The sequence below is a fragment of the Lutra lutra genome, chromosome 1 (genome assembly GCF_902655055.1).
Source record: "Lutra lutra chromosome 1, mLutLut1.2, whole genome shotgun sequence".
Taxonomy (NCBI): domain Eukaryota; kingdom Metazoa; phylum Chordata; class Mammalia; order Carnivora; family Mustelidae; genus Lutra; species Lutra lutra.
This window is the reverse complement of record NC_062278.1, coordinates 114,771,490-114,790,242: the sequence shown is the minus strand read 5'-3', so window position 1 is coordinate 114,790,242 and position 18,753 is coordinate 114,771,490. Positions and strand designations below refer to the sequence as shown.

The window sequence follows — 18,753 nt, the reverse complement described above, 5'->3', positions numbered from 1 at the left end:
AATTAACTACTACTAATACATTTTACCATAGATGGTAGGGAAATGGAGCAGGTGAAGAGAAAAAAACAGTTAATATGTATACAAATCTGTAACAAAAGTAAAGAAGAAATGTGCATGACTAATGCAGTGACCATTTCTATAACTGGTCACATCATCATAACTGGTATCTACAACTGCCTTTTTTCACTACTTGCTCTATGTTCCCTTTATCCTCAGCAAGCATGTCAGCTGGTCACAGTTACTTGCTGGATAGGTCCCACACCTTCCTTCTCAAAGGGTCTGAACCATTAGCCGAACTGCCTGTGTCAGAACATTGAAGTTTTTCAGAATTTAATCACAGGATATGCAAGTATAGAGAGGCATCCCAGAAGATTGCTCTAGATTATTATAGACATATTCTTCTCATCCCCATGGTGTAGTAGCAACATATAAAATCATATATGTGTATATATAATTTTTTTTAGAGTTTACAGTGCATTTTATTAGACATCTTAGATTTATACATTTCATATATGCTTTTAAAGCTTCAATTAACAATTCGATACAAAATAAAAAATATATATGCAGCAGTGGTTCTCAGGCACGGAATTTAGGAGGAGACTGGAGCACTTTTTTTCCCTAGCATATAGTGAATATTATGACCCAAAATAGTGGAATGTTTCCATCTGACCTAGCTGCCTTTTTGATTGAATTTTATTACAGTGAACAGCTTTAGTAGGTATGATATTGCTAATTGGAAACAATGAGACTAAAGTTTATAACCTGTATTTTCTTTAAGTCTGTAAGACCTTTAAATGATTACTTTTCTCCTAATAGAGCTCCAAGATCATCCAATGAAAATAATATTGTCCATAAAATATCTGGAGCATCAGCCTAAGAACCACTGCCCATGGTTATTCAATGTCTTCAGGCCTCACAGGATGAGGTAATGGTATGATGGATTTCTTCTCAGTGTCTCTGGAAAGTGCTTTCCTCATATCATAGGCATCCTCATCGGGCTCCCTGTTGCTGGCTGAGTAGTACTCTATGACCGTCCTGTACACGCTGTAGCCCAGTTGCTTATACATGTTGACTCCAACTTGGTTAGACACTCTAACAAAGAGATCGACGAAAAATCCACCCTTTCTTTCTGAAATCTCCTCTAATAACTCCATAAGTTTAGCAGCCAAACCAAGGCGTCGAAATTCTGGGGCGACAGAGAGAGCAGTGACGTGCCCGTGCCATTCTTCCCTAGCTACTGAGCCTTCTGCTTTACCCATGATATAACCCATTAACTCTCCACCAGGTGCCTCCGCAACAATGAAGTACTCTGGCCAGTGGGCGAGGTACTGTAAGTAAAAAGGAATCCCATAAGTTTCTGTAAGTGGATCCAAGTTAATGTTGTTGAAGCGGAACAGGTCATCGCACGTGAAGGCCCGGAGCGTAGTCATTGCGCCGCCGCCGCGGAAGCCGGCTTAGGAGACCCCCGCGCCCGCCCCGCCGTAATTTTATCATATATAATGAATACACATACATACATACATGCCATCAAACAAAGAATTAGGTATAGGAATTTGTGGGAGTTGGTTAAATAGTCAAGGTAAGGGCTGTTGTATACAATAGGCAGCAAGGAAGGGCAGATGGATGTGAGGTTGGTGAAAACAGCGACAAAGTGGAACCCACGAATACAAGCTAGAACCCGTGAGGATAAAGGGGAACTCACATTAGTCCCTCACCATCTCCAAGCCACCAACGTTGGCACTGCAGGTCTTCTTCAAGACATGCAGATGCCCTTCAAACTGGAGCTAAATACACACCTGACTGAGGAGTTAAAGAAATCAAAGGATATCCAGGTGAGCTGTGCTAGCTGGGAACTATGCATAGAAGGGAATTCCGGAAAACGTACTCTGGGCTTACCTAAATTGGTGCATATGAATTCACCACATATTCTAAGGCAGGCAGAAAAAGAAAAATTCATTCTGGATTAGAATGTAAGAGGTTTCTTATCTTCTAGAATTCATCCCCAATGTTGTTTTTTCCTCCCAAATCAGAGATATTCTTCCTATTTAGAAAGGAAGGACACTCTCTTAGAAGTGAAAATTTGGCACTGTGGACTTAGCTTTGCAAGTCAGTGAGTTTGTGACATTTAGTAATTTACTTCAGAACTCTAAGGCTCTGCTTCTCTATCTGTAATTGGGACAAGTAAATGTAATCTCTCTTTATTCACTGATTTGTTGATATAAGTGAGATAATCAGATATCTCTAATGAGAAAACAGATGTTGAAATATTCTCTAATGTATAAAGAGTAATATACACAGAATAGAATTCTTAGCTCTGTTTTCATTTTTGTGAATAAAGACAGATGATGTCATCAGAACTGCGGATTATATAATTGATCTTAATTCCTATGTAGCCTCAGCCCATGTCCTTACAACATTTTTCCAACATTTCAACAAGCTGCTGGCTTTACTTGTGAGGCACTTTCTTTCCATGTGATGAGCAGGAAGAAATGAAATCCATTATAGCCCCATGTAGGTGGCTAATTTGTTTGAACTGTCATTTAGCTGGGCCTTTGCTACCGTCTTAATGATCTCCCTGGTGCAATGCAGTGTGACTCTTGCATGTTACCTGTCACCAAAGCAGCTGTTTCCAAAGAGGCTATTTGCTTTTATTTTATTGATTAGTATCCTTCCATACTTTAATGAAAAAAATCATAAAATAAAGAAAAATCCTAGGAAAAAACATATAGGAGGTAAACTCCTTGATATCAATCGTGGCGATGATTTTTTGGATTTACACCAAAAACAAAGACAACAACAGCAAAAACAAACAAGTGGGACTACATCAAACTAAAGACCATCCATGCAACAAAGGAAAGCCTCAACAAAGTGAAAAAGCAACCTCTAAATGGGGGAAAATATTTGTAAATCAAAAATCTGAAAAGAAGTTAATATCCAAAATGTGTAAAGAATACATAACTCAATAGCAAAACAAACAAACAAAAAAAGAAACTAACAAAAACTGTTTAAAAAAAATGGGCAGAGGAACCAAATAGACACTTCCCCAAAGAAGACATGTGGTCAACAGGTACATGAAAAGGTGTTTGACATCACTAATGATCAGGGAAATGCAAATCAAAACCACAGTGAGATATCACTTCATCCCTGTCAGGATAGCTATCATCAAAAAGACAAGAGACATGGGGTGCCTGGGTGGCTCAGTGGGTTAAGCCGCTGCCTTCGGCTCAGGTCATGATCCCAGGTCCTGGGTTCGAGCCCCGCATCGGGCTTTCTGCTCAGCAGGAAGCCTGCTTCCTCCTCTCTCTCTGCCTGCCTCTCTGCCTACTTGTGATTTCTCTCTGTCAAATAAATAAGTAAAATCTTAAAAAAAAAAAAAAAGACAAGAGACAAACCAGTGTTGGTGAGGATGTAGAAGAAAGAGAACTCTCGGGCACTGCTGGTAGGAATGTAAATTGGTGGCCAGTATGGAAAACAGTATGCAGGTTCCTCAAAATATTAAAAAGAGAACTACCATGTGATCTAGCAATCCCATTTCTGGAGCACTCTCATGTTCAATAGCCAAGACATGGAAACAACCTGAGTATCTGTCAACGGGTGAATGGATAAAGAAGATTCAAGGTGTGTGTGTGTGTCTGTGTGTGTGTGTGTGTGTGTGTGTGTGTGTGTGTGTGTATGGAGAGAGAGAGACAGAGACAGGGACAGAGACAGGGAGAGTATTCATCCTTGAGAAAGAAGAAAATACTGCTGTTTAAGACAATAGGAATGGACCTTGAAGGCATTATACTAAGTGAAATAAGTCAGAGAAAGACAAATATTGCCTTGTGTCACTAGCATGTGGAATCTTAAAAAAAAAAAAAAAAAAAGTCAAGCTCATAGAAATGGAATAGAAAAAGTGGGTTGCCAGGGATGCAGGGGGCTGCAAGGGAGAGGTTAGCAAAAGTTAAAAACTTTCAGCTTTAAGATGAATTAAGTCTGAGAATCTAATTTATAATGTGGTGACTATAATTGATAATATTGTATTATATAATTGAAATTTGCTAAGAGAGTAAAACTTAAATATACTTACTAAAAAAAAGATATGAGGTGATAGATATTAATTAACTAGATGAGGGTGTGGAGGGAATCCTTTCACAAATTTGAAAGCAAACACACACACACACCAGGCACTAGGCCAAGCACTGTGGATGAAGTCTGAAGTGAAGGTGACTGTCGAAATGAGAAGAAACAAAGAGGGCCACATAATTTGCTATCTATAAAACTCAGAGTCTAGTAAGAAAAAAAAAACTCACAATACCACAAATGAGATAAGAGAAAGAAATTGTTACTGGAACCTGTACCATGCTGTCTTGGTGATCACAGCTTTGTAGTAAAGCTTGAAATCAGGCAACGTGATGTCCCCAGTTTTGTTTTTCTTTTTCAACATTTCCTTAGCAATTCAGGGTCTCTTCTGGTTCCATCCAAATTTTAGGAATGCAAGTTGGTGCAACCACTTTGGAAAACAGTGTGGAGATTCCTTAAGAGATTAAAAATAGAGCTACCCTATGACCCTGCAATTGCACTACTGAGTATTTGCCCCAAAGATACAGATGTAGTGAAATGTAGATGTACCCCAATGTTCATAGCAACAATGGCCACAGCCGCCAAACTGTGGAAAGAACCAAGATGCTCTTCAAGAGATGAATAGATAAAGAAGATATAGTCCATATATACAATGGAATATTATGCCTCTGTCAGAAAGGATGAATATCCAACTTTTGTATCAAAATGGTTGAGACTGAAGGAGATTATGCTGAGTGAAATAAGTCAAGCAGAGAGAGTCAATTATCATATGGTTTCACTATGTGGAGCATAAGGACATAACGCAGAGGACATTGGGAGTTGGAGAGGAGAAGTGAGTTGGGGGAAATCAGAGGAGGAGATGAACCATGAGAGACGGTGGAGTCAGAAACAAACAGGGTTTTTGGAGGGATGGGGGTGGGGGTTGGGTCAGCCTGGTGGTGGGTACTAAGGAGGGCACGTGCTGAATGGAGCACTGGGTGTGGTGCATAAAAAATGGATCTTGGAGGGGCGCCTAGGTGGCTTAGTGGGTTAAAGCCTCTGCCTTCGGCTCAGGTCATGATCTCAGGGTCCTGGGATCGAGCCCCACATCGGGTTCTCTGCTCAGTGGGGAGCCTGCTTCCCCCTCTCTCTCTCTCTGCCTGCCTCTCTGCCTACTTGTGATCTCTCTCTGTCAAATAAATAAATAAAATCTTAAAAAAAAATGGATCTTGGGGCACTAAAAAAACAAAACAAACAAACAAAAAAAAGAAATTGTTATTGGAGCCAAAAGAATGAGGATTTTGGTTCCAGGGCAATGAGGATGAAAGGCATGATGAAGAAAGATATGCTTTACATGGACCTTGAAAAATGTTCAGAATTTCATTAAGTAGGAGTGAGATATGTGTGTTAGAGATATGACACAGGGCAGAGGAGAGAGATTATGTCTGAAAGAACCCTGAGATTAGGGACCAGGATAGCTTTAGAACTTCGCTTGTGGACATCCCAGGTAGTGCAGGGCTGTCAATGTCCACCTACTCAGTTAGAACTTATCTAATGAGCAAAAGTGAGTCATGTGACCAGGACTAATGATACAGAGTAGAGCTTAAAGGATTGTTCTGTCAACCATAGGGCCAGAGGAAGATACCTGGCTTCTGGTAATGCCGTACAAGGAGGAAAGACTCACGGTGGGTGGAAACCATGGTCCAATAAAGGAATGGATGTGAGATACAGACAACATAGAATGAAATAAAGACACTGTGTTGTCGGGCCTCTTTCCTTCTTAAATCATTACTGGTTCCCATCTGACAGGAGGTATGTTTCCCTGACCAAAAAAAAAAAAAGTAAGGTGTCAGGAATATTTGTGTGGCAGCATCTTTTTGAAATATTGCTGCTGAGAAAAAATGTTTAAGGCAACAACAAAAGAATTAGGATTCTGTAAGTACCCTTTGAGCCTTAGCTCAAAACAGAAGCCTTAGCCCCATCATTTCAGCTCCAAAGGATTTGCATTTGGAGGATCACTTCCTGATCCTCACACAGAGTGCACACAGCTCTGCTGGGAATACCTTCAATTTATCCACAGGTGAGCACCATCAGCTCACCTCTCTGGCCAACAGTCAACATGACAGCATACTTAAAAATTGAATGAGTGACAACATCTCCTCCTCAAAAAACAACGGAACCACCATCCAAAACTGTGTTCACTGAGGTGTTCCATAACCTGTGTTTTTCTGACACCAAATTAATGCAGCATAAGAACTGGCTGGAAGCCATCCTTCCATTTTACCCTCATCACTGGCTTCTCCCATTTCATTTTTATCCTTATAATTTCCCAAACGTCCCATGCTGTTTTAATTATGCATGCTTCTATAATTTTGCACATGCCACATGCTCTTCTCTTTGCCTAGAGTACTGTAACCCCCCACTCAATCTGTCTGAACAATTATTATTCCTCCTCAGGAATTCAGGCTTTCCATTAATTCTAGGGCATCTTCTCTGATTCATCAAAATCTCCTGAGAAATATTTAGACAGTTGTTCATTCCCTTATCTGTTAAAACTGTACCATGTACATACTTACAGTGTACACTTATTCACACACTGTCATAATTATCCATTCATATACATCCCTCAGCAAGGATATAATATTCCATAGCCATATTTTATTGTCCTCTCCTTGTTTATTCTTCATCTTATCTTTCTGTCATGCTTCCAACTCCTATTGTTTTGTAGCATATAACCATTTTTTTAAAGATTTTATTTATTTATTTGTCAGAAAGAGAGAACAAGCACAAGCATGGGGGGTATAAGGCAGAGGGACAAGGAAAAAGAGGCTCCCTGCTGAGCAAGGAGCCTGATGTAGGACTCAATTCCAAGACCCTGGGTTTATGACCTGAGCTGAAGGCAGACCTTAGCCAACTTATCTACCCAGGCATCCCAGCATTTAACCTTTTATAGATTAGTGTAAATCATTTTCATAGCAAGATGAAGTATATATAAATCAATAAATGTGTCAATAAACAAAGAAATAATCTCTCATGTTGTTCTGTGCAATCCTTAAGAGAGCCCCCATCATGGGGTGACCTCTGCTGTCCCAGAAGGTAGCAGAAGAGATGGCATATGGCAAGTGCTCAATCCAGCTCAGTTTAAAAATCAAACTGTAACTTTTCTTTCAGAGTGCTTTTGGACACTTGGACACAATTAAATTGGCATTTCCATCTTAACTGAAACACTTACTGAAAAGAAAATTTATATGCATTTCAGTGTCAATAAAATGTTATTCTGACTATACAGATAAACAAGAACATTTCTCAAGGTTCTTCTCAGTGTCATCAAATAGACCAACTGCAGGTATTCTGTATAACAAATATATTTTAAGTTCTCATGCTAGAGAAAAAGGGTAAAAATAAGAGGAGCATGTTATGGTAATGGCAACTGACCATCTCTTGCTCTAAAATCACTTCCCTGAATACTGTTGACCTCCTGTCTCCATTTCTTTGTCATTAAAATATATATATATATATATATATATATATATATATTTAATTTATTATATTTATTAATTAAATTTAAATATAATAAATTAAATTGAAATAAAGTTAGATAAAGTATGTTGTTGTTTTCCAATTGACTTCTTAGCTTAACCATGTTGTTTGTTTTTTATAACTTGTTACTTGTGCAAATATATCTGATGAACTAGAGTACATACTAGTACAAATGTGTTGGAACTTCAAGAAAGATGGAAGATTGGATATTCATCATGACGGTGTAATCACACAGTGCATAAAATAATCCTTTGTACAGGACCCATATTTTACTAATTAATAATTTCAACAAATAATTACTGAGAACCTGCTTTGTGCCAGACCTCTGTCTTAGGTTCTGAGAATAGAGCCATGAACAAAAGGGATGACATCCTTGCCCTCATTTAATTAATGTGCTAAATAGATAATCTACAAAGAAATGCATGACTCATATGTAGGTGACAATGACTATGATGAAAAATAGATCAATGCAAGGGAAGAAAGAGAACTACTGTGCTACTTTAGATCAGTTAGCCAAAAGAAAAATGTCTCTGAAGAGGTAACACAAGAGCAGAGGAACATCTGGGGAAGAGCTTTCCTGGCAAAGGGAATAGCACACGTGAAGACTTTATACTGTTTTACCAGAAATTCCCTACAAATTACCTCAATTCACCTGATTGGGAAAAATTGTCAAAAGAGTTGGTGCACATAAACAGCTTCTGTCTCAAGTAATCAGAATCTCCATGTTTTCATCATGAAGGAAACCCTTTCTTTTTTCTTTTCTTTCTTTTTGTTTGTTTGTTTGTTTGTTGTTGCTGTTGTTCTGAAAGTCTCCAAGAAGACATCTGTTGAGACCAGTAATACTGTACTGTTAGTAAGAGCTTTGAAAGGAGTAAACTTCCTTTTTGGCATCTTGCTCACTTACTGTTAGCTATCTTCCTCTTAAACAATATAGCAATCTAATGTGAAATTGTAGAAAAATGAAATAATAAAATAAAATAGAACCCCAAGTGCTATATGATGAGAGAGTTAATAGTGGCCCAGAACACTGATTATTTGCCAGTTCCAAGTGAGCAAATCCTCCCTTAAGGGAGGAGTGAAACTAGTTAATGGAGTCAGGCCAGTAGCTGCCCCTCAGAATCAAACTCCTGTCTGCCTCAACCTCCAGCAAGCGTCATCCGAAATTACTGATTTTAAAGGAGTCAGTGCTGAATAGGGTTTCACTATTTATGAGGATGATGGCAAAGTTAAAATGATAGAGAAACTAAAAGTTGCACCTTTGATGGGAAAATATGCAGGATTAAAACTGTCATCGTGTTAGGACTAACTGGAAACAAAAATCATTTTGGAGATTGATGACATTCATTATAGGCTTGAAATATCTGCCTTATTCCTTTAAATTTATATTTTGATCAACCACTTAGGCTGGTGATATATTAAAGTCTATTAACCTCAGTTATTTTGTCCTCTAAGTAACTTTGGGTAATGCAAGAACAACTTTAAAATTGAATGAATTTCTTTCTGCAATTTAAAATATGCTATTTGACCTTATATGTTTTTAACAGAAATGCTTAGTTATTCTAAAAGTGGTTTGCTATGCCATTATATTGGTCATAAAATATTTCTGCCTGTAATGTCCCTTTTGCCCTTTCTTTCATCATTAGCATATATTTTACACTTTCAGTTCAATGCCTGAGATCATTTCCATGGAGAGATACTCCTAGATCATTTGTGAAATTGAAATTGAAATACTATGCCCAGGATAAATTCATTGATAAGAAAAACATTTAAAAACTTGAAACATCCTTTTATTGATCTTCCCAAGCTCAAGGTAAAGATATAAATAATGGGGGGAGGGGATAGGAAGGGAAAGGCATTAGAGGCACAGGGAAAACATAACTGCAGACCTACTGACTAGAGAAGACAGTGAGAAGAAAAGCCTGGTACTGCAATGCGTAGCTGGGTTGCAGGACAGAGACAGAGAACAGGAGCCAGAGTGAGCCCCGGGGAGGCAGGTGGGCAGCCATGCTTTTGGACAGTGTGAGCCTTCTCTGTGTCTCACCAACTGAATGGGTATCACATCACATTACCTGGAAAAAGAATTTTAAATGATCCCTTAACGAGAAAGTGAGCGATTGTTTCTTACCTCTCTGTGGCTACACTCGTTACTACTTCTGAAGGCAGGAGGTCAACTAATAAGCCTTGAAAGCTAACTATCAAATAAATGTCAGGAGAGACAAGAAAATCAGTTTTCTAACTAGTCCGAAGAACAAGTGCTGAAGGTCTGAAGGAAGGCAGAGACAAAAGGTAAGAAAAAAGTAGGATTGAAGAATCCTGGGTACATACAGACAAAAAGCTTGAGAATGAAGATCTGAAATTCAAAGTCCCACTGGTGGGCGCCTGGGTGGCTCAGTGGGTTAAGCCGCTGCCTTCGGCTTGGGTCATGATCTCAGGGTCCTGGGATCGAGTCCCGCGTCGGGCTCTCTGCTCAGCAGGGAGCCTGCTTCCCTTCCTCTCTCTCTGCCTGCCTCTCTGCCTACTTGTGATCTCTGTCTGTCAAATAAATAAATAAAATCTTTAAAAAAAAAAAAAAAGTCCCACTGGTAACGGAAAGGTCACATAACATGAGATTGGCAGGTTGAACTGCAGAGCACATATCTCAGCAAAACTTCAGCTACTGCTTCTGTTCAGACACAGGAAACAAGCACCCAGAAAACAAGGTTTTATGTAAAAACTCCCAATTTTTTTATTTAATAATTTGAATGGATTAACACTTATTTAACATTTAATACAAATATATATATTTTTTTATTTTTTGAGGATGACATTTCCCAGCTTTATTGAAGTATACTTCATATGCAAAAAATCATACCTTTTTACTGTATATGCATTTTGATGGGTTTGCATGTATTCATATACCTGTGATACCATCACCACACTCAAGGCTATAAATGCATCCATCATCTCCAAAGGATTTATGTCTCCTTGCTTCTTTTTCCTTTTCCTTTTCCTTTTTTTTTTCCAAAGAATACTTAACATGAGACCTACCCTCTTAAAAAGTTCTTAAGTGCACAACATTGCATCCTACACTATGTTGTAGAGCAGATGCAAGGCTGTATAGCGAATCCTTATCGATAGGAGATCAGACTTCAATGTGAGGTAAGTCCATATTTGTAAAATTCATCCCTTTACATCAGGAAGGATTAAGATAAAATTATCAGGTGGGAGAAGGTCATGAAAACTGTATATTTAATTCTAGTAAGACTATCTTTAAACAGCCCTGTGACCTTGGACAATTTAACTCCTGTTTCCTCACTTCAGTGTCCTTATCCATAAAATTAGAAGGTAGACTAGGTGATCTCTAAGGTCCCATAAAGTTCTCACATTTTATTATTTATATGGGCTCAACAGATCTTTCACTTTGGAATTGAAGAACAAAGAGTTGATATCAATTGTGTACCAAAGCTGGGAACATAGTAAGCAATAAATAAATATTTATTATTCTATTATTATTATTATTATTTCACTTTGGCTCATTGCTTTCTTTCTCTCAAACAGTCTAAAATGACCACTGCTTTAGCTATTTGTCTGTCATTTCTCTTAGGTAAAATGTTGTTAAAGATTAAAATTAAATTTACTCAGTCATTTTTCTGAATTAGGAAATGGAAAAAAAGTGTATGCATTTTTGTCTATGTTTCACTTAGCCTACAGTACACTTTGCATATAAATTTCAGGAAGGAAAATAACTTTCAAGACCTTCAATGCATGTATGAAAGTGTATCTCTGTAGAACTATTTAAAGACATTTTCAGGGGTGCCTGAGTGGCTCAGTCATTAAGCATCTGCCTTCAGCTCAGGGCATGATCCCAGCGTCCTGGGATGGAGCCCTGCATCAGGCTCGCTGCTCAGCAGGAAGCCTGCTTCTCCCTCTCCCACTTCCCCTGCTTGTGTTCCCTCTCTCGTGTCTCTTTCTGTCAAATAAATAAATAAAATCTTTAAAAAAAATAAAGAAATTTTCAGATGGCAAAGACCCTTGCAAAGCACTAAGCTCAGGTCCTTGCCTTTAGAGAAATAAGAGCCAAGACTGCAGAGTCAGATAATGACTTATGACATAATCAAAAGGAGTGATGTGACTTCTGATTTAATGTGAAACTTATTCATAAACAATGTCTTGAGAGAGAGAGCGCCGAATCCTAACCACTAGACCACCAGGGAATAAACAATGTCTTGAAAGCACATAGCTTGAAAATAACAAATTCCTTATTGATTTATGTATCTTTTTCCATACTTGGGAGAATTGGCCACTTGTTAAGCAATGTTCAGGGTACACTGTTACTCTAAAAAACTAAAGTTTATATGGTTACATTTTTCTACTTTTGAAAATATTTAAGAAATTAAGTTTAAAATTTTATCTATGTATATGGTTAAAATTGCTTATCAACTACAATTATTTGGTACATTTTACATTTTTAAAGTAGTCTGGTGGTGGGAACACTGTGAAATATAAGACAAGTCCTGTTCCTGTCATGAGCACAGGAAAAGAAAGTGGTGCATACGTCTGTGTGCTCAGGGGCACACACATTATAGAGTAAGTACAAAGGGCTAAATGGTATGAAACTAACAATCTATGCAGTCAGAGGTTAGAACAGAAAAATAGTGAAAATTAGGGACTTCTCCTATGAAACAGGCAAGACTTGAACTAAAGCCTGAAAGATGGCTAGGATTTGGAGAGGCAGAAGAGAGAGTGGAAGGACGTACTTGGGAAAAACAAGCAGAATATGCTCGGATCATTTGTTGCCTGGATTAAGTACTTATTAATAATTATTAATTACTGGGAAGAGGATCCATCAGGAAAATTAATTTTACTCTTGATGACAGAGTATAGCAAATGCACTGAACAATAAAGCATGTGTCAGAGGGCCATCATAGTGGGTAAGGGCTTCACCCAAGAAATAATATGGAGTTAGGAGTACAGGAATAATCCATTAAATGTAAACTATGGCAATGCCATGAAGGCTGGACTCACTGTGAAGAAAAGCTAGAGGCCAGGAGACCAGCTAGAAGATCTTACAGAAATCCCAGCACAAAGTGAAGATGGTCCAAAGTGAGAGTAGGAAAAAAATGACTAAACATAGCTTTTTAAGAGAAACACTGTTGACATTTAATTGCAGAACTACTGGAAAAGGGTAAAGTAGAGAGAACCATCAAAGTTTATTACAAGGTGTGTACCCTGAAAGACTAAGGGGAAAATAATACTACAGAGAAAAAATACAGTCTTTAGAAAGAGAAGCCAATTTGGGGCAGGTGTTGAGACAGGAGATATGAAAGGATTAGGGGTATTACATAAGGGGGAGAGTGTATACACCATATTGCACATAATTTTAGGAGGTGCTCAGACTTCATTGATTCTATCTAAATTGAGGGAAGCAAAGCTTACTTTGGATAACTAATGGCATGAAGAAATGCCAGTAGAAAAAAAGCCTGGGTGGCTCAGTGCGTTAAGCCTCTGCCTTTGGCTCATGTCATGATCTCAGGGTCCTGGGATCAAGCCCCACATCAGGCTCTCTGCTCAACAGGGAGCCTGCTTCCCCTCCTCTCTCTGCCTGCCTCTCTGCCTACTTGTGATCTCTCTCTGTCAAATAAATAAATAAGATCTTTAAAAAAAAAAAAGATGGTATCTACTACGTATTTCACATCTATTATATGCCTAGCATTATTTTAATATTTTGCATACATCATTTTCATACAGTATTTCCTTTAATCTCCATAATAATCAGTGTTATAAAAAAAAAGTCTTCTTTTGCAGAAAAATTGCCAAAGAACAGGAGGAAAGTAAATGAACTAAGGGTGCTTATATTTCAGCCTTCATAGTATATTTACCCTTGTTAAAGACAAATTATTCTGACACTTGTTCAAGTGTTACCATTTTACTTGAGACTGTTGCAGTGAGGGACAGAGGGACAGACTTAATCCCAAACCCAGCAAAGACAGCTGGGGATTTATATCCAATGAGCAGAGAAGGGGGAGGGGGAGAGGTCAGTGAAGGAAAAATTAAGAGGAATTTGATTATTTATCAAGGATAAGAGGATTCCTGCTAAATTGGATTCCCGATAAAGACAAGCTAAGGTCATTAGATACCAAGGATGGGGGTATTCTCAATAAACTGGCTTTTTCTTGCTAAAACTGCACTCAGTAGCCCAAGTGCTAGGCCCATGAATGAAGCCTAGCCAAAAAGAGAGGGCTCAAGGGAACCTGAATCAAGTTTGAATCAAAGAAGGAGGTCTCTCTCAACTTCTTCACTTTGCATTCATCTCTTCATTCAAAAATACTTACAGAATTCTAAATAGATGGCAGACACTCTGTTAAGATCAATTAGACACGTCTGTCCCTGCCATTATGGAACTTGGATGATTGCTACTCCTTCTTTATGTTTCATCTCAGAGATCTCTCTTATGAAGACTTCTCTGGATCCACTTCACCTGGGTCTACATCCCCCATCATAGACTTACCTCCCTAAGTGATAGCTTCCTGTTTAATTGCTTGAGTGTCTTATTAAACTACAAGCCCTGTGAGAATGTTAACTATGCCAGTCTGCTACACTCATCCCCAGTAACTTGCACTAAATCTATCCAAGTAGTAATTCAGAAAACAGTTAACAAGGTTTGGTTTACAAAATATAGATAATAAAAGCAAGAAATAGATACGTGATGCCAAAAGCTAACCAGGAGAGACGCCAAGGGTATGTGGTTTCCCAGAAACAAGACTAAAGAAAAAATCAAGTGAATAAGGAATTGAAAAAACACTATCAAAAGTAGAAGTTCCGAAATCCTTTTGAGTTTCTGAAATCTGGAATTCTCAGAGATCCAAACAGTGAAAGAGGTGGGATTTCAGATACAGTTCACTAGAACACAGAACTGGACGTGATCTTGGAGCAAAGGACACTTGACTCTGTGAGTGGCTGTAACACTTTAAGCTAATAGAAGCTCCGAGAGCTCCGTTTAATTCATAGCTTGGTACATTTCTTTCTCTGGACCTTATTTTCCTCATTAGTAACATGTGGACCAGGGATGGGGCGAGGGATTGGCAGCAAAATATGTGAACCATGAAAGGATAGTGTGTTTACTGGAAAGCATCTGGACTCTAAAGACAACTGCCTGGGCTCGAGTCCTAGCTCTGTCACCTGTTAGCTATGTGACTATAGGCAAATGCCTAAACACTCTGTACTTGAATTTCCCCATAAAATAAATGGAAATGATTATATGTTCCTCATGTAGTTTTTATAACGATCACACAGACCAATACTTCTGAAGAGCTAAGAGCATTACCTGGCACATAATAAAATCTCAAAAATGCTCGACCTATTACTATAGGGAAAGAATCCCAAAATGGGTTGCATAACAAGTGTCAAGCACAATGCAATGGATTTTTACATAAATTATATCATTTGATTCTAACTAGAAAATGGTTGTAGATCAGAAGTCTAACATTCAAGTCTTTTCTCACATCCCTGTCTGGGCACCTCAGTGATTCCAGTCATCTGAGTAAATGTGGGCTGTACAGTATGTCATTCTTATTCTGACTATTCTTTGAATCTTATAATTAGCAGACTAAGAAAAGTGTTGAATCAAAAGCAAAAAGAAATTAAGAAGACTCTCCATCATGAATCTGTAGCATCTTTCTCACGTTTTATATTGTTTTTCTATGAATTCAATGTCATGAGTGACTTTTCTATGTCTGACTAACCAGTTGAAATGACAACTTAGTACATAATTACCTACTATGGATAATTCAAGTGCATACCTTTATTTCTCTTAGTCACTCTGAGACTTTATAATGATATTTCAAGGTTACATACTTCTTATGTTTGTTAAATCTGAGTCCAGATGGATTTCCTAGTCAGTCTGTGTCGACATTCATAAACAACTTGGGATTTAAGTTTTAACCTACCTATTCAGTATAAATAGCACAGATTTGCTCTTGCTAACCCATGTTTGAATAATAACTTCAATTTTTTATTATTAATGACACAATGACATCCTATAGCCCTAAAAATAACACCATCTTATGTTGTCTAAAAAATATAGTTGGATCAGGACAGGAATTTTTTTTCCAACTTTTCTTTTGTTTCATTTCCTCCCAAATGATCATTTCATGTTGAGAACTGCTCATCAAACCCCAAACAAACATTTAGAGTTTTAAGTGCCAATACAGAGCACCTGCATGCTTGAGAGCAATAATTCCAGGAGGGGAAAAAAAAGAGAATTGAACAACACAAATGTTATTCATCCTCATTCCTGTGGTTCTGGAGATATTGTGCCTTTAATTATTGACATTTGGTTGTACATTTCAGTTTATAGCAAAATACTTGTGTTATTATGGCCTTATAGTAACCCCATAAATAGGTGCCAGTTTTTTCCAGTTGATGAACTGTGAAGCTGAGGTGCTCATAACAGAGCCAGTAATAGGGCTAGGGCCAAACCCTCTGAGTCCCCTTCTACACATTTCTACCCTTACCCCTCTCTCCCTAGTCCTGTCCTGCTAATTCAAACACCACTTTTGTTTCACTACTTTACAGTGATTTTATGTGTCTCTTCTGGGTTTTCAGTGAGACTATCTGGAGCCATGTGTTAATAATGCAGACCTGCACTGTCAGAGACCCCTGCACTAAGCCCACTGGCTCTTGACAAAATAATGGGCTCAACTCCTCATTGTTCTATTTATTCCTCAACATTTTTCAATTCAGAAAAAATCAGTTTTGTTTCTTCACCCCCCCAACTAAGAACCCTAGACAACTGGTCTTATTTGCATTAATGAGCTACATACAGATGGTTAATACTTGATAGATTTAACAACAGATTATCATGTGCACTTTGCTCTATAAACAGCAACAGAGGCTCAGGCTTCTGGCCAGGGATAGAGGAGAGAAATTCCTAAATTCCTCCAGGTCATTGATTCTGAACCTCGTGCACCTCAGAATCACCTAGGGAGCTTTGGAAAAGTACCAATGCCCAGGTCCCTCCCCCAGAGAGTCAGATTTAATTGGTCTGGCATGCTGCCTGAACACTGGGATTTTTAAAACCTCCTTGGGTGATTCTAATGTGCAGCCAGGGTTGAGAAACCCTAACTTAAGATGTAGCCTAGAGCAGTACTCCTCAACAGAGGCCTCACGTTAGAATTCCCTGGAGGACTTTTCACAATACTGAAGCCAAGACCCCATCTAAGACCCAATTAAATCAGAATCTCTATAAGTAGGGCCCAGGCATTGGGTAGTTTTTAACGCTCCACAGGTGATTTTGCTGTGTAGCCCAGTTTGGGTGTTCACTGGTCTGAAATCTTCACAACTCGATATGTGGTCTATAGAGTTGCCCCCTCCTCACAAGAAACAAAAACAAAACAAAAACTGAACAGACCCTAGTACCTAAAAGTTTGCTAAAATTTAGTTTCAGGCTCCATACATATACCATTCCAAAATCTACATTTTAACCAGATCCCAGGTAATCAGTATGCGCACCAAAGTGTGAGAAGCCTGGTTGTAGATTGCTCTTCTAAAGACTGGAGGGCCGTGTTATCCCCAATTCTTCATTTCCTCACTGCTCTCAAGTTTCACGTGAAAAGCACCAGAGTAAAACCAGAGTAAATTGCCTACCATGTATGCTTAATTGTTATACAGAGAGGGAAAAAAAAAAGATTTTTTTAGACCTAATTTTCATTAAATTACTTTCTCCTAAGCCAACTCCTGAGCCTGAAATTTAGGACTCTTTGCATAAAATTGAAAATAATGTAACCACTTTCTTGCTCACACTTCACCATCTATTCCCACCCCCAAGCATGGTCCAAGCCTTCTAGCCTCCTACCTCTGTACCCATTCCCACATTCCATGTTAAAGTACATCCTTTAATGTTCAGTTAAGGCCATTGCTCCATGAAGATTTCTCTAATTCCATTCTATCCCCAGGTAGTAATAATCTCTACTCGCACAGAATATCCATAGCATCCTGTACCTCTCCTGTGGCCCATTTTACACACTTCATGTCACTTTCCAGACTTGTTTTATATCCTCTATTAGATGATAAGTTATGTAAGGAAAGACTGTATGTAAAATTCACTTCCATAAAATTCACACTACCTTTCTCCGAGGTATATGTATAGTAGGAACTTTTTTTGTCTTTCTTCTGATAATTTTTTTATGCTTAACCAATTCAAGCCAATCTTCTAGTACAGACAGTGTCATCTGCCTTTCCCTCTGAACTTAAAAAACATTTGCTTCGCTCTGCTCACCAGGTCTGCCGTGGATGGATTAGCATTCCACAGTGCAGTCTTTGCAGAATGTGAATTTGGATTTATGAATCTCTATGAAAGATAATGTATGAGGGTGGTCTGAGAATTTTATTCACTCAACCACCTTTCTAAAAAAAAAAAAAAGAAAGATTTTAGTTATTTGTCAGAGAGAGAGAGAGAGTCAGGCAGAGGGAGAAGCAGGCTTCCCATTGAGCAAGGAGCCCTGCACTGGCTCCATCCCAGGACCCCGGGATCATGACCCAAGCTGAAGGCAGATGCTTAACCAACTGAGCCACCCAGGCATATGCACCCAAACATCTTCTTTAAGGAACTTCTTCTCATGAGCATTCTTTGCTTTACACTACACATTATGGGTTATTTTTTATATTTTTTAATTATTTTTTTATTTTTTTATAAACATATAATGTATTTTTATCCCCAGGGGTACAGGTCTGTGAACACTATGGGATATTTTTAATAACAGTGAATGAATGCTGTGCCATCCAAGATAAATTTAGGACTATACAGGCTTTCAATGTTTACATAGATATAGCAATATTTCTTCCTTTCCAGGGAGAACATGGAAGTCCTGGCCAGAAGATTCGGAATATCACAACAGTATGACCTCAGGATGAATGGGTGAAAATTTGAGACCATACATCATCATAGGAAGAAAACAAGAAAATAATAACAAAAACGCTGGAATACATATTACTAAGGAGGCTCCTGTGCTCCAGGTGGATTAACTAAGAAGTTAAGGAGCATACTATCAGTTATATCTGAGAAACAAAAAAGAAATAAAAAAGTACTTATTGAATTTAAATTGTCCTAGAAAAAACTTGCATTCATCATGGTCTTGAATGTACTGTATCTTACTCTTCTTCCTTGAGAAATATGAAATAAAAGAGAAAAGAGGAAGT

The 18,753-nt window shown here is 38.3% G+C and overlaps 1 protein-coding gene across 1 annotated transcript; it reads right to left on the bottom strand.

The window, feature by feature from the left end:
* Nucleotides 1-464: 464 nt before the first annotated feature.
* LOC125102186 (N-alpha-acetyltransferase 20-like) lies at nucleotides 465-1,482 on the bottom strand. The gene has a single exon (XM_047733044.1). The coding sequence runs from the start codon at nucleotides 1,428-1,430 to the stop codon at nucleotides 894-896; it is 537 nt and encodes a 178-aa protein (XP_047589000.1). The 5' UTR covers nucleotides 1,431-1,482; the 3' UTR covers nucleotides 465-893.
* Nucleotides 1,483-18,753: the final 17,271 nt, after the last annotated feature.

Excerpts from the sequence above, each read along its gene's own strand:
- LOC125102186 (XM_047733044.1), bottom strand. The coding sequence starts at position 1,430 with ATGACTACGCTCCGGGCCTTCACGTGCGATGACCTGTTCCGCTTCAAC.